The sequence below is a fragment of the Euprymna scolopes genome, chromosome 35 (assembly GCF_053919585.1).
Source record: "Euprymna scolopes isolate OS-2025 chromosome 35, ASM5391958v1, whole genome shotgun sequence".
Lineage (NCBI taxonomy): Eukaryota > Metazoa > Mollusca > Cephalopoda > Sepiida > Sepiolidae > Euprymna > Euprymna scolopes.
The window spans coordinates 42,621,824-42,638,245 of NC_136516.1; the positions used below are offsets into that span (position 1 = coordinate 42,621,824).

A 16,422-nucleotide genomic window follows, 5' to 3' on the forward strand; every position below is an offset into this window, starting at 1 on the left:
TTTTCCTCTAAAAGGTGTGCAAAGAAGCCATTTTTATCTAAAAAGGACATCAATGATAGAAAAAGATCTTTTTGTGTTATGGCAAGAAAGATACAGACTGGTTCATGAATGTTTTCTGGTTAGATGAATCAAGATTTTTTATCTTGTTAGTGATGCTCCCGAACGGTGCATTCGAAGAACTGGAGACAGATTTTCACCAAGTTGCATAAAAATGCCAGTTAACCATGGGAATGGATGGATAATGGTATAGGGAACTTTTACTGCAGCAGGAGTTGGGGAACTTATTAGATGTGCTTCTGAACCTTCTCGCATAAAGAATAATTCCATTTTGTTCTGATAAAGTGTGGAGAACAAAATGGAATTATTCTTTATGCGAGAAGGTTCAGAAGCAAACTTGGCCCCACCGGCCACAATATTGTTATCTCTGATTAGTTTATGTCTTTAAGAGTTATGAGATCAGAAAGTCATCTTTGAGAAACATGGCCAATGTTAAATGATAAAGCTTACTCAAGAGCAAATTATCACTATATATATATATATATATATATATATATATATATATATATATATATATATATATATATATATAGAGAGAGAGAGAGAGAGAGAGAGAGAGAGAGCTTGATTTCAAGGTCATGAGGATTTCAATGTTTTAAGCATGAAAACGATGTTTTTTTTTGGGGGGGGGTTGTATTTAATATTTCATTTTTTTATATTTCAAGCGGTCCTCCGCTGTTTGTCACAAAAAAGTATCGAAATTAAAACGAAAGACGTTGAAAAAAAAAAAAATGGAAATTTGTAATATGGACAGTGTTCATTCTTCCAACAGTGAATTGTTTTTGGTGTTTGTGGAAGAAGAACGTTGTTGTTGTTTTTTTTTGTTTTTTTTTTTCAACGTATTAGCGTTTAAACGGAAAAAAGGCAATTGATTTTAATATGTATTGTTACACGGTTAGAAATTGAAACAAATTTGTTAAACCGTAAAAATAATGTTATTCGTAGTTACTATAATGATAATAGTCATAGTTGAAACAAAAATATTAATAGATAAATACAGTAAAGTATTAATAATAATAATAATAATAATAATAATAATAATAATAATAATAATAATAATAATAATAATAATAATAAAACAAAAAAAAAACCTCTCCACGAGGTCAGAGTAAAAGACAATGTCGGTTTTTCATGTGGAGTAAATTCCGTTCCCCACTCTTACAAAAGTGGCACACTGGATAGGGACAAAAATAAATATAAAAATTAAAATTAGAATTAATATTAATTAATATAAAAATAAGAATAAAAATTGTCTCGGTCCTGAAGGAATTTTCATTCACTAACCGAGGACAAAAAAGGTTAGGTGCAATATCAGAACAGATACTTAAATGTGGAGAGAGGGTGTTAGGGAGAAGGAGGAGGAAAGAGAGAAAGATAAAGAGACATATAAAGAGGAGTAGAGAGATGGACGTTTTAATAGAAATATATTGCACTTCTGCACCGGGCAACGCCGGGTAGCCCTGCTGCTATCTATATAACTATAAAACTCTGTGGACCTTGCTTGCTTGAATCTTTTCTTCGATGATCGGTTGATTCCATTCCATCTTTTAAAATAGAGATGACAGATGAATTTTTATATATATATATATATATATATATATATATATATACACATATACATATATATATATATATATATATATATATATATATATACATATATATATATATACACACACACACACAATACTTTGGGGTAATTGCACCAAATCTGGGGTAATTGCGTCAACTAGCTAAAAATACTTTTTTCGACAACCATGCATATAAAGAGCACTCTTTTAAGTTGGTGCAATTACCCCCGGATTTGGCGAAATTACCCCAAAGTACGGTATATATGGAAATATGTTTCTTGAATTATATTTCACCTTTTATTTATACCAATCCTTTAATTTATGAAGCTCAATGTAATTACAGAGCATATAATAAATAAATGACAAAAGTCTATATTCCAACTTATATGGGTGGTTCAGAGGTTAAGGAATGTTGGTGGAAAGTTGTATGTTTTGCTTTTGATTCTAGCTAGGAGCACCCAAGTCATAATTTTTTTTTATTTTGATCTCACTACTATATATTAGGTTCAATATAATAAATATGTAATCTGCATGAATTTAACTATTTATTTATCATATTTAAGCGTATCTTACGACCGGGCAATGCCGGACAGCCGACTAGTTTATAAAATAAAATTTTAAAGAAAAAATGAGAAATTTCAGTAAGCAATCATATAATTTTTTTTTTTTTTTTTTTTTAGTCTGAAATGCAATAAAGAAAACAAGTTCGGATAATGAATAAGAAAATAATAGATGAAAAAAAATTTTTTTTTTACCAAAACAAAAAATTGAAAAAATTTTTGTTTTTTGTTCCTGCTTTATTAATGACTGACTTTAGAAAAGGTTAAAATATTAGACCTCCTTTTTCCTTAAAATATTTATAAAAAAAAAAAAAAAAAAAAAAAAAAAAAGATGGCATTAAAAAAAACGTAAACTATATTATCGAGATTGTATTTGATAAAAGAAAAGCGTAAATAATCGAGATTGTATTTGATATTTTTCTGAGCGGATACATTATTGCGATATTTGTTATTCACGTTATTTGTGTTTCTACCTTGACAGTGACACACTTTGTTTTGTGTCCCCGTTAACCTGTATATCTTAACAGTTTATTGCATTTTTTATTACCCCCACCGCTCCGTGTGCATTATTTGAACATAAAAAAAAGCCGAATTGCATCAATGTTGCCGTTGAATATTGGATACACTTTAATGCTTATTGGAAACTGTCTATTAGTTTGAAGACTATTTTCCCTTTATTAGTTTCGTTTGTTTATTCAACAGCAAACGACGGATATTTTATTTACCTTCTCTCCAGGTAGTTAGACACACGGTCAACAACGGGTTTGATGAAAATGTTTCGGTAGAAAGAGCTCAGTTCGAACCTGCTACCCCCAAGCTTTCAATCTGTGTCATTAACCACTTAGCCACTGTCGCCCATTATATAAGCAGCCAACAAGAAAAACAAAAGCTGAAACCGAAATGAAACTGCCCCCCTCCCCCGGTGTACATATGTGTAGATGACTGTACTAAAAACAACTTAAGAGATACACATCGAGTGGTGGGAAAGAGACAGGAAGTCATTCTTTGCTAAGATAAAAATCATTTAACTTCTCTACCTTCCATTATGAACTGTTTGAGGTTAACTCCTTATTTCAAGTGGTTTTATGTTTTGTCTGCAGGGATTTTCGTTAAAAAAGATATGTCAAAAAGAAGGAAGAAAAAATAAAACAAGGCAAGAAAAGGAAGAGGGAGAAAATAGGAAAAGAAAAGTAGAGATAAAACAAGAGAAAAAAAAAAATAGAAAGAGAAATAAAAGTTAGTCAAACCACTATGAAAAATATTAAGCCGATAAGACTCTACCGATTTGGAAGAAATCAGGTTTTTCTAATTAAAGAAAAGGTGGATTTCAATAAAAAAAAAAATAATAAATAAATAAAAGCAGATAACTATGGGAGGCTCTAGTAATTCCTCAATTAAAAAAGGGAATTCCACTAAAATGTGGGAAACTAACATGCCTGATGCTCTGGGAATTATTTGATGTCAAAACATCCATTTTGTAACAGAGCGCGGATATACAGTTGCAAATGCCAAGCCGTGTGCAATGAAAAATGACTATAAAAAGAGTAAGTACACAGACCGGCGATCACATAGGAGTGCACATTCGAAATGAGATTAAGGAGGGCAGCGGTAAGAGAGAAGAAGCACGATAGTGATTTTCTCTGGAAAGTACCCAGCAATAGATGCCATTGGTACAAAAAAAAAAAGAGTTGAGTTATTACTTGTTCTATGTTCCTTGCTGCATAGACTGCATATGACGTATGGGTCCAGTGTGTGGCTAATGTTACAATTTGAAACATTTGACTTGATTTGTTTTATCAAATTGTAGCATATAAAGTTATGCTGCCAGATTTTCCATGTCAGACTCAAATAGCATTGAAGTTGGCAAATCAGCTTTTTCTTCTGCCTAGACAATTTTTCTGTGTTATTATTGTACCATATTATCAAAAATATAACGACGTACTTTGTGACAATTTAGTACTAAACTTACTTAGTGCTATGGGATAAGCTGATCAACCAATTACCCACAGACAATAAATACAGCTATATGTAAATGTCAAGGGCAGCGATTTGTGGCAGTTATGGCCCCAGAATCATGACGTGTACTTCAGTAACATACTTTTCTTAATACACTGTTAATTATACTACTGTGCTTGTCTTGAGTTATACAAGCTTGCAATGTCACAATACTTAACTCTTTACCGCCAAATTGTATTTCAAGTCGTCTTTCAAAAAAACAATATTTCTTATTCTTATGTCAGCCCAACCGGTCTTTACAAGTCTATGCATGGTTCGACAAGTGAACGAGGGGTTTATCTTTGTTTGTGCGTCAGCTGCACGCTAATTTCCGTCACATGTGGGTTTCATGATTTAAAAAATTTATTTATTGCATAAAAAAATTCTGGCAGTTAAAGCGTTAATCTTTCCAGCTGGCAAGTAATATGAAACAATTTTGAATAATCTGAAAAAAAAAAAAAAATTAGCAATGGGGAAGGGGGGGGGGTAATTCATTTTAATTTGAAGAATGTAATAGCTTAAGTTTAAAAATTTGCAAACACAGAAATTTTATCCATTCTTTGTATTTCTACACCATACTCCTCCGCTGATCGCTTCCACAAATGCCCCAATCCAAGAATACAACGCATGTTGGTTCGGACAGTGAGCATGTACTATAGAAGAAGAATCAACTCCAAAGAATTTGCCTTGTCTACCAAAATAGCTGCTGGAGATGAGACAAGTAATATAACGTCTGATCAATAATTGGGTATACTAAGGAAGAACTTCATATTTTGGGAGTTGAATCTTGAATAAAATCACATTCATCCATTATGTTCCAAGGATGTCGCTACGTAGAAAATTCCTGATAAACCGCCCCTTAAGTAAGACACTTTATCAAATCTCCAATACTAACAATTACTATGATATTATCCCATTGATTACTGTACACGCAATAACCCTTATCTCCGAGTGGCTTCCGTGCCTTGATAAGTGGTGACATCCATGTAAAAAAATTTTTTAAAAAAAGTAGTTATTTTTATTATTGCATATTCCATCAAATTGGAAAATAACTTTGATAAACTTGAGTCTATCTGAAATATTTATGAAAATTTGAATGCTTTTTACGAATAGGTATCCATACATTAGTAATCGTGAGGTAAGCAGTTATGACTACAAACAGAAAGCTGATTCATGTTTTAACTTTTATCAAAAGTCTCAAATCAAATCATAAGCATAAAACCAGTACCAGAACTTCTAATTCGTACAGATTTTCAATATCGATTTTCAAAGTATTTCAAGGCCTTCCTGAGACAAAATTCAAGTTTTCAAAACAAAAATTGATATATAAACAACTAACTTGGGTGCCCAGCATAGCCGCGTAGCCCGGGTGTTTTTAGGTGGGTGTTGAGCAAAAAAAAAGTTGTAGTAGGCAGGCAGGCGGGCTCGAACCCATGACGCAAAGGCGGAAAAGAAAGTGGAGGTGTGTGTAAGGGTGTTGGTTGAGCAAAAAGAAGAAAAAAAAGAAATAAAAAGAAAATTGTGAGTGCAAAAAAAAAAAAAAAAAAAAAAAGTTGTAGTAGGCAGGCAAGCTCGAACCTGTATTACGAAGGAGGAAAAGAAAGTGAAAAAAAACGTGACGCGTTGGCTGTTGCGCTCATCGCCAAACCGATGACTTTCGAAAATATCGGCGAAAAAAGCGACCCCTCCCTGTAGAAAAGTGCTCAGTTAAGGGTGAAGGAATTAATGTTTTTGGACAATTTTTCGATATTTGTTGTCCGAAGGGTCAACCTTCAAAATGATACCAATCTCATGAAAATTCGTCGCCTCTGTCAAAAGTTTTTACAAGACATACAAACATACATACATTTAAACAGACAAGCATGATTTATATTATAGACTAGCGGCGTTGCCCGGGTGTTTGTAGGTGTGTGTGTTTTTGGGTAAATGAAAAGAAAAATCATTGCCCGGGTGTCTCGGGTGTTTATTTTAAAAAAAACGAAGCCTTAATGCGTAGTTGAAAAATAATAAAGTGTGAAAAAAAATGTGCAACATTTAATGGCAGGTGCCCGTTTTTGACGAGTTAATGACGTCAACTTTGAGTGCGGGACAGTGTTTTATTTACCGCAAGTCTGTTTGCTTCTTTTTTTATACAAAAAATGCACATGTGGCAATCAAAAATTGTTGAATATTTATCTTTTCAAAGTCGGGCAAATTAAATAGACAGACAACCCCGGTTGTTAACTCGTAGATATTATCATTTAGGCGCGATATAAAAAGTTTTAAGAAGTTGTGAGGCGACCGATCGGTTCTCGGAAAAAAGCCTTTCTTGGACATACACGAAAACGCACACACACACAAACATTTTCGCTTTTATATCTATAGATGATTTAATAAACCAAAAACCTTAAAAACTGACAACAGGAAAATTCATTTTTATTTACATACAAAACAATATGCCTATCAACAATCATATTTACATTCCCTGACCCACTTATATTTGACTAAACAAGCGAGATTAAATGATATTTTACCCACTGTAGATTTGTCTACGTGGTGTCTGTTTTACTTTTAAATTTTGAATTATCAGTATTGTGGATACAAGAGTTACGTTCCTTCATCACTAAACTACCCAATGTTATTATATGGAAAACATTACATAGTTTTGTGATAAACGGACGTAACTCTTGTATCCACAAAAATACAATGTAATTTTAGAACAATGTATTTCGATTACATTTCCAATATTTAAAAAATATTTTGAAAGTAATACTTATTCATACTTAAAAAATAATTTAGTAGTATATATTTTGATTTTATTTTTAATATTGCAACACAAATGTTTACTGGACATAAAGAATATGATTTTCAAGGCCGTTTCAAAACATTTTCCATATTTTCAAGGATTTTTCAAGGTAATAATAGAAATATATATATATTATTCCTTAACTGGAATTCATTTTTGAGATGAGCATTATATATTAATTTATTTTTATTTCGGACTATTAGTCTCATCTTTGTTGTTTTTTGATCTTTTATTGGTTTTTGTTTATTCACAACGTTTCGGCCAACTATTCCTCTGGCCTTCATCAATGAATTCCAATTAAGGAATAATATATATATATACCAATCGGTACGGACCCGACTATGGAAGATCAGATAATAAATAAACGTGGATTTATGAGATCAAAGAATCCAACCTTGATCGCCCTTCGGGGCCTGTGGCTCAGTTGATAGAGACGTTGAATCTCTACGGTTCCAGATGAACATTGTCTGAAGATAGCGGTTTCAATCCCACCTAAAGCGTGCCAGAGGTTAATTGGTCAAAATGTGGTGAGACGACAACAACTACGGATGGCAGTGATGGCTGAGAATGCAGTTAGGAGATTCAAAGTTCCTATCCGTCGCGGTTACCACCTGACGAAGGCCAGAGGAATAGTTGGCCGAAACGTTGTGAATAAATAAAACCAATAAAAGATCAAAAAACAACAAAGATGAGACTAATAGTCCAAAATAAAAATAAATTAGTAATAATAGAAATAAGGCGTTTTTAAGGCAAAAGTCAAAATTTAAGGACTTTTCAAGCTTCTGCAAACCCTGGATAAAGTTTTTTTTTTCCAACATCAGAGGTCTATGCTCCAATCGTCCAGAGGTTGAAATCTATTTACAAGGAGCAAAGCGAACTTCTTATTTCTAAGCAAAACCGGCATTGGCCCATCAGAGTCTGTAAATGATTTCATGAAAATCAGTTATTCGAATATGACCTCAAAACACGATTCTGAATTTTTGAGATGAGGATTGTTTATTCGTATCATTTAGATTCTTCGGACTACTGTTCTCATCTTGAGTGTTATTTTTTGATGCAATCTCCAATCTTCTTCAGGTGTATCTTGTCCGCAAGAACCTGTGGTACAGGGGTTAGAGTATTTGGAAAAATCAATTGTAAAAGTGATATTCTTCTGAAGGTTCAATTCTTAGAAAAATAAAATGTGAATTATTTGGGATCTCTGTCATGTCATGGCTGACAGAACAAGAGCATGCCACCTCATGAATTAAATAAAGGGTTCCAATCGAAATTCTGTCCACATTCCCCACGTTTGACAGAAACATTTTTGAGTTTAACAAGATATACCTGAGAAAGTCGGAGGTTACATCGACTAAAACATTGTGAAAATGACATTCAAGATGAGAACATGAGTCCGAAGAATCCAAATAATAGTCAAAACACAATTTACGACACTGCCATGGAGATGAACTCTGTGCCTAAATCAGGAATAGTTTTCCTATGAAGACCCTAATTTTTCCTGTGTGTTTAATGTTTCTTTGATGGATTTACATACAGGACAGATTTTATCTTTGCTCTCCATCATCCCCTCACCGATGGGGTTACTATCATAAAGCAAATCTATCTATATATCTATAAAAGTGAAAGCGTCTGTGTGTGTGTGTGTGTATGTGTGTGTGTGTGTGTACATTTCCCTACACAATAACTCTGTCAATTTTAAGTTTACAGGCTTGAAATTTGATATACAGGGTATTGAGATTTGGGAAAATCTTTGTAATCCGTTTTCGGCCAGAAATTTGGCTGTTAAGGGGTCAACATTCAACGATTTGACCTTTAAGAACTCTACTAAACTCCTCCGCCAATTTTGGGTCTAAACACTTGAAATTTTAGATATAGGTTCCTTGGACATGGATCTAACTTAATAACTTGATTTAAGTTCAAAACAATAAATGTTAAGAGGTCATAATAGCGGTCAAAGTTAAAAAAAATTTGACCTCTGCGGTCTCTACCAAATTACTCAGACAAGTTGAAAGAGTTGACCTCTGCAGAATACCAAACTCCTCTGCCAATTTTGGGTCAAAACACTTGAAATTTTAGATGTAATGTCTAAACATTTGAAATTTTACATAAAGGGTATTCAGAGATAGGGCAAGCTTTTTAATCTGTTAGGATCGAAAATTTGAGCTACCAATATATAAATGTATGTATGCTTGCATGTCTGTCTAAAACTTTCGACAGAGGCGATGAATTTTCACAAGATCAGAAATCGTTTTGAAGCTCGACCCTTCAGACGACAAATACCGAAAAATTGGCTAAAAACATTAATTTCTTCACCCTCAACTGAGCACTTTTCTACAGGGATGGGTCTCTTTTTTCACCGATATTTTCGAAAGTCATCCTCTCTTTTCGATTGTCTAGCCTTAATTAAAACCTACATCACTTCCGGTTTGGCAGTGGTTGTAACAGCAAAGACATCAGGTTTTTTCCCCATTCTTTTCCTCCTTTGCGGTACGGATTCGAGCCAACCTTCCTACTACCACTTTTTTTTTTTGCTCAACACACACCTCCAAACACCCGGGCAATGCCGGACTGAAATGCTAGTTTATCTATAAAAGTGAAATTGTGTGTCTGTGTGTGTGTACCTTTCCCTACCAAACTACTCTGTTAATTTTCAATCTACAGACTCGAGATTTGACATAAGGGGTATTGAGATTTGTGAAAATCATTAATCGGTTTTCAGCCAAAAATTTGGCTGTCAAGGGATCAAAGTTTAATGATTTGACCTTTGAGAACTCTACCAAACTCCTCCACCAATTTTGGGTCTAAACACTTGAAATTTAAGATGTAGGTTTGATTTGAGCCCAAAACAATAAATATTACATAAAGGGTATTCAGACATGCAGCAAGCTTCTTAATCAGTTTTTGGGCGAAATTTTGGCCGCCAAGAGGTCAAAGTTGAAAGAGTTGACCTCTGCAGAATACCAAACTCCTCTGCCAATTTTGGGTCAAAACACTTGAAATTTTAGATGTAGGTTACCTGGACAGGAATCAAACTTTTTAATATATATATATATACATATGCACATAAAGTTATGAACAGTACATAGGGCCCGAACAAAGCCGGGCTGAACTGCTAGTATATATATATACTGGCTTGAGGTAGTTGCTTGTCTAGCTGCACTGATGAGCTGAGAAACAGCGAAACAGTACTGTATGTGGATGACCATATATATATATGTATATATTTGTAGTCATCGACATACAGTCCTGTTTCGTTGTATCACAACTCATCAGTGCCGCTAGACTAGCACCTCTCCCAAGCCGAGAATTTAACCTAGAACCATTGCGTTGACAGTCAGCAGTTCTATCGATTGACCCACGGGAGTGGCACCCATAAATAATTTCGCCAAATGTCTATTTAAATAAACATCCGTCCACCACTTTTACAGTGCTCTAACCGCTGTGTTTATAAATATATGTATATATATATATATATATAATAATAAGTTGTTGTTTTAAGTTTCATTTATAAATATAAAAGCGAAAATGTGTGTATGTATGTATGTATGTTTGTTCGCTTTTTGTGTATGTCTGTAAAAGGCTTTTTTCCGAGAAGTGGTCGGTCGGCTCACAACTTCTTAAAACTTTTTATATCACATATAAATCATAATATCTATGAGTTAACAACAGAGGTCGCCTGTCTATTTAATTTGCTCGACTTTGAAAAGATAAATATTCAATATTTTTCGCTTGCCGCATGTGGATTAGGCTTTTTCGTATAATAAAAGCGGCACTAATTCTGGCGGTATTTTTCCAGTCGCGATCGTCAGAAATGTCCGAAAGCAATCAGCTTGGATCAATGTGGAAATATTTTCCTTATATCAGACAATTGCTATTCAATTTGGACAATCCCCTTTTTATGGGGAGCTGGTCCCCCCCCCACCCAACATCTTGGGAAAATAAAATAAAAAAAGTGTTCCCGCAATAAGTGAAATACTACACCGCAGTCAAAGTTGACCTCATTAAGTCATTAAAACGTGCACCTGCCAATTTTAAATAATTAAATAAATTCAAACGTGTTTCTATTAGAATTTCGTGGTGGCCCAGTGGTTAACGTCGCAAATTTTTTTTCACACTTTAATTTCCAACTTCAACTCAAGGATTTGGGTTCGCTCCTTCATACTTACCTACCAAAATTTTTTTATATTTTAACCCCCCCCCCCCCCAGGGTGTTTTCATTTACCCAAAAATACACACACCTACAAACACCCGGGCAACATCGGGTACCCCCCCCCCGCTAGTCTATATATATATAAAAGCGAAAATGTGTGTGCTTTTGTATGTCTTGCAAAAACTTTCAATACAGGCCATGGATTTTCGCCAAATAGATGTCATTTTCAAGCTCGACCCTTCGCCCGACAAATATCGAAAAATTGGCCCAAAACATTAATATTCCTTCACCCTAACTTAGCAACTTTTGTACAGGGAGGAGGGTAGCAAAAATGCCCTCTCATGACAAGAGGGCTTCTACGCATATGCAAATGACGTTGGAACATGAATTAGTTTAAATATTAAAAAAAACGACCCAATTTCGTCAACTCACTTGATTAGAGCACAGCGTCATTATCTAAAGGTTGTAAGTTCGAATCGTGGTGTGAGATGTCTTCTTTTTTTTTTTTTCTTCGATTTTTAAAGTTTTAATATGGAAACAGGGTTATTTAAGCCATTTTTCATGTTTTCTTTTTCTTTTTATTTTCAGATTTTTTAAAGAAGTTTTAACGTTCGTTTTTCTGGGGTGTTTTCCATCACATTCACATTTTCTTTTTTTGTTTTTGTTTTTCTGATTTTAAGAAATTCTAACATCGTTTATTTGCCTTACATTAGATTTTTTGGGGTTTTTTCGATTTTTTAAAAGTTTTAACATTTTTTTTTATATAATATTTAAACAGGGTGATTACTTCACTTATTCTTTTGCAACCCCCCCCCCCCCCCGCCCGAGCACACACACACACCTCTAAACACCCGGGCAACGCCGGGTACACCCGCTAGTCAAAAAATAAAATAAACATTGTTAAATACATTTTATTACAGCTGTGGGGGACTAGCTCCTTCTCCTACACATGTCATAAGATAGTTTATATTTTTTTTATAGAATTACTGTTAGTCTCTAACAAAATTCTCTGGTCACTGTTTTGTTGGCATTCATGACTGTGCTGATGTTAATACTCACAATGTTGAATGGCAAGCCCACTCAAACAAACTGACAATAAAGGAAGGTTCTGTCACAATTTTTCCACAGCTCATAATCGAACCAAGATTGTTAACAAACCTGCATACCTGACGCTGCGGACATTTTCCAAGTCTTCTCGACCTTTTCTTGACAACTAGTTCTAAATCGTGATCATCCGTTCTGAGCTGTTCTGGCTCCTCTGGGATCTTCCGATAACTTAGTTGTCTAAATTTAAATGTACATACAATATATCGATACACAAAGGCTCAGATATTTTTTTATCAGAAATTCTTTGGCATTCCAGGTTTGAAAAAATGCTTTACTTTATATATTGGATATTGATAAATTTTAAATAAAAACGACATACTGAATTATTGGGTCAGTGGTGATGACCTCTGGCTTCCTCTGTTTTGGTGGTGCTGGCCTTGCACTGCTTGGACGGGCTGTGGGGACACTGCAAAAATTGTAAAACACAAAGAAATCAGATAATCAGTAAGTTTTTAAAGAAGCCATGATTCAATCAGCCTAAGCACAACGGTACAATGTTATTGATCTTATTTAATACAATGATGGAAAAAGAAAACAAATTGTGAGATACTAAAGAAGTATATATATATATATATATATATATATATATATATAAAGCTGAATGTCTGTGTGTGTGTGTGTGTGTGTGTGTGTGTGTGTGTGTGTGTGTGTGTGTGTGTGTGTGTGTGTGTGTGTGTGTGTGTCTGGTCACGAATAGGCTCCTATATGGTTGACTATTTTAAAAAACTGATTACATATAATGATAGAAGATGTATCGAGACACAGGAATAGATATGTTTGATATGGCAGAACGGTGGTTCATTAAAATTGTGGGGTCTGCATTCGCACCTGGTCCACAAAGTATGGAAATAAAAAATTTTTAAATTTTAAAAAAACGTTTACAAGTTTTTTTGATATAGATGTACATAAGAATACTTTGATAAGTATGGTTTAACTTAAATAGGGATTGTATAATAAAATTGTGGGGTCTGCGTCGCGCCTGGACTCCATAGAATGGAAATAGGCACAAACTTTAATAAAGACTTTTCATATCTATCTGCATAAGCATACTTGGATATTTATGTTTCAGTTTGAAGAAATATGGTATAATAAAATTATGGGGTGTTCGTTCGCACCGGACCTCCACAGAATGGAAATATGTGACAAAGTTTAACAAGGTTTTTTAATATAGATCCACAGAATATTGTGATAAGTGTTTCAGTGTGAACAGGTATGGTATAATAAATTATGTGTTTATCTATTTTATTTTTATTTTCATCATATTTTGATTTGGTTTTGATACCCCCAAATTCGAAGCTATCTCTTTACAACCCTTCCTTTTCATAACCTATCATACTTTAATAAATCAGAGTCCATTTTCTGTAGGCTGTTTTTGAACCCAGTCAATGACGGGTACTTTTGCTAGTATATATATATATATATATATATATATATATATATATAGTCATCCACATACAGTACTGTTTCGCTGTTTCACAGCTCATCAGTGCGGCTAGACAGGCAACTACCTCAAGCCAGGATTGAAACCCGACCGTTTGTACGGCAGTCAAGGCTCCTAACTATTACGCTATTGGCGGCTGCTTGAACGAGTAGTGAGTTTAACGATGTTTTGATATCGTCCGAAATACCTCCGCTCGATTTGTTTACACAAAGAGCGTCGCTTATATGCTAATGGTAATTCGTGTTTCACTTCTCAATATGCTATATATTGTTTTACCAAAATCAAGACATCAAGAAATAGATTGATAGCAACAAATAACTTATTTCATCATTAGTTACAATTGTTCCAAGACTATTCAGGCAAATTCAAACCTTATGTCGTTTGAAAATTTTCACAATAACAGCCTTTCATTGGACGTATTGAATAAAAAACACTTTAACAATGAACAATATAGAATCCATTTTCTTTATAAGGAAAAACATGAGAAAATATTTTGCCTACATCTCATCCTCCCAAAGATTTTTAAAAATTTACCTATTTTTGTATCTCTATTAAAAAAAAAAACATTTTCAATCAAATTATCATACAACATTACCACTAATTACCTATGTTCACTTAATATGTTTTACTAATACTATTCATTAATTTCTTAAATTAATTTTCTTTATTTCTTTATTTAATTTAAATTATTTTTTTAATACAGATTAATCAACTAAGTTTTCAACTATATTGCTTTGATTCTATGTTAGTTTTGTATCTGGAATCTGCTTTGTTTATTTACAAAAATATCAGCTAACCTATTTGTGTAATTTCAAAAAGTGGTTTTTGTTTAAAACTTATTCCATAAGGAAAAAAAAAAGAAGTTCAACATGACTCTATAGTCAGTGTAGTCTCATTCTTCATTTAAAATTAAGGATCTAAATTTATTTTTTATTTTTATTTTCTTTCGTTCCTACCTCTCAAGATTTACGACGTTGAAAGGGAGGTAACTCTGTACGCTCGAAATTTTAATGGTTTTGTTGAATTATATGTTACCAAAATCCTAATATGTATTCATAACGTTGGAAGCGGGGTAACTCAATACGTTCGATATTATAATGTTTTTGCAGAGTTCTAAGTTTGGCAAATTCCTAATATGCATTTATGATTTATTTATTAATTAAACAAAACCAATTAAATCTAGGCTAACCTATTCAAATTATAAGTTTATAATGCATATCCTAACTGTAATACTGATTTTATTACTATAGATTTAACCTACGTTTGCCATCCAGCCATAATTTTATGAGGTTATGTATGGCTTTAATTCAAATAATATCAATTCAGGGATTAAGTTCTTAAATACTTATCTAATAATAATACATATCCTATTAATAAGTATTCTAATAATAAATATATTATTTAGTTCTATGTAGGTTTTACTTTGATGAAAGTGGAGGTCCACCTTGGTTTTTGGTTTTTGGAATTAGTCATTCAGAATAAGAATATTATTTAATAAGCTAGAATTTTTCAAGTTTTACTGATCTAAAAACACTATCAATTAATCCCCATTCTTTAATTACTAATATTGTTTTTTTTTTGTTTGTTTTTCTTTAAATTTACATTGCTAATCTTTAAGCTATTTTTATTGATCTAGAAACAGTTTCATCTATTTCACTATCAATATAACTGAAATTGTGTTCCTAGTTTTGAAACAATATTATTAATCTTTGTTAAGCTTTTTTATAGATTTAAATTTCTTATCTAATAATCCATTGTTTTTATTTCTGTGTTACTAGTGTAGAATATTAGATTTCAGATTTTCTTGCTAAATTTGAATCATTTATCACGTCTAATTTACTCCATTATTAGCTATTTAACTCCATTTTAACTCTGGCCTTACACTCAAGTACCTTTCTTTTCACAAGATCTCTTTTTTCCCCACAGTTATGTTTAGACGTGATAGCACAAATCTATTCCTATGAAGACATCCCTGTATAGCATCCAGCCTTTTATTTAATATTTCTTCTTTAGAATTCACTATGTAGAAGCAGTGGCGTAGCTAGACCTTTTGCCGCCCGGGGCGGTAGTAAAATTTGCCGCCCCCCCCCTCCGGCATTTGGTTGCATGGAAAATTCGTCCAGTTTTTGCTCGGTAGGAAAACTGGTCCATTATTATTAAGTTAACATTTATTCTGTAGTTGCTTAATTTTCATACCTTGCGAAAATTAGTTCTACGGTATCTAATTTTCCTAAATTCAATTAAATTAAAATTAAAATATGAAAACAGATTTTTAATATTTTTTATTCATTTGAGATTTTATTTGTTTTCCTTTTGTTTTAAGTAGATGGTGGGGGTTGCCCGGGGTGATTTTGTCCGATCCCCCAGCTAGCAATTGTCAAGTTTACAAGGAGTTATAAAAAGTATGCTACAAAAAAGTATGCTACAAAAACAAACGTTTGATACTTTCAAAGTCTTAGCCTCATGAATTGGATAGTAATAAAATTAATGAATTCAAACTTTCGCATCTAATGTTATTTCCTCTTTGATGTCGGTGTATATACACCCAAATATCCAACTTTCTTTTCGCACCTATTAGATAAAAATTTATATGAAAGTTCCCCTTTAAGTATGAATTTGTTAGCATTTTTTTTCGATTTTCCCCTTTTACCATCTCAAAATGCCGCCTCCATGCCGACCCCCCCAACGCTCAGAAAATAGGGACACATTTTTTCTGATTCCGATACCCCCCAAAATTCCGATTTTTTACAACCTTT

At 33.3% G+C, this 16,422-nt stretch overlaps 1 protein-coding gene across 1 annotated transcript in view; it reads right to left on the minus strand.

The window, feature by feature from the left end:
* LOC145259836 (TRAF3-interacting protein 1-like) overlaps nucleotides 1-16,422 on the minus strand; it is a 217,903-nt gene that overhangs the window by 32,674 nt on the left and 168,807 nt on the right. Inside the window, exon 10 of the mRNA XM_080117663.1 lies at nucleotides 12,545-12,631. Coding sequence (XP_079973789.1) covers nucleotides 12,545-12,631 — 87 coding nt within the window. The remainder of the gene's footprint in view (nucleotides 1-12,544; nucleotides 12,632-16,422) is intronic.